Genomic DNA, 568 nt, shown 5'->3' with positions numbered 1-568 from the left:
TCAGGCCCTGGGTGGAGGGCACGGGCGGGGGCACGGTGGAGGTGGGGCAGCGGCCGGCGCCGTCGCAGCAGAGCACACGGATGTTGTAGTTGAAGCACATGGTGAACGGCCCCCTCTGGTCCCGGTTCCTGCAGACCAGCCCGGCCTGCAGGCTGCAGCTCACCACCTGCCCGACCTGGTCCAGGCTCACCTCCGGGTAGCTCTCTGCCCGGCACTCAATCTTCTGCGGCTCCCGGCACATCTTGCCGCCAGCGGCCCTGATGTTGTCGTAGGTCTCCATGTCTCCGCCCGTGACCCCCGAGGTGGGGAAGTCCACGTCAAACCATTCTGTCCACTCGCACTTGGGCTCACAGCCAGTCGTGCCCTGGCTGCTGGTGGCTTCAGTGGTGGCAGTGGCAGTGGAGGTGGTGGTGGCTGTGGCTGTGGTAGTGGGGGCGGTGGCAGGGGTGGCAGTGGAGGTAGTCGTGGCTGTGGTGCTGGGGGCAGGGATGGCAGTGGAGGTGGAGGTGGAGGTGGTGGTGGCGGCAGTGGAGGAGGTAGTGGCTGTGGCTGTGGTGGCGCTGGCAGT

At 67.4% G+C, this 568-nt stretch overlaps 1 protein-coding gene across 1 annotated transcript in view; it reads right to left on the bottom strand.

Annotated features, from left to right (window-relative positions):
• Window positions 1-568, bottom strand: part of LOC102766465 (mucin-5B) — a 37,624-nt gene that overhangs the window by 18,978 nt on the left and 18,078 nt on the right. Inside the window, exons 21-22 of the mRNA XM_015560172.1 lie at window positions 527-549; window positions 8-476 (exon numbers count right to left, since the gene is read on the bottom strand). Coding sequence (XP_015415658.1) covers window positions 8-476; window positions 527-549 — 492 coding nt within the window. The remainder of the gene's footprint in view (window positions 1-7; window positions 477-526; window positions 550-568) is intronic.

Source organism: Myotis davidii, unplaced genomic scaffold (genome assembly GCF_000327345.1).
Source record: "Myotis davidii unplaced genomic scaffold, ASM32734v1 scaffold3211, whole genome shotgun sequence".
NCBI lineage: Eukaryota > Metazoa > Chordata > Mammalia > Chiroptera > Vespertilionidae > Myotis > Myotis davidii.
This window is presented reverse-complemented; position numbering and strand designations above follow the sequence as displayed.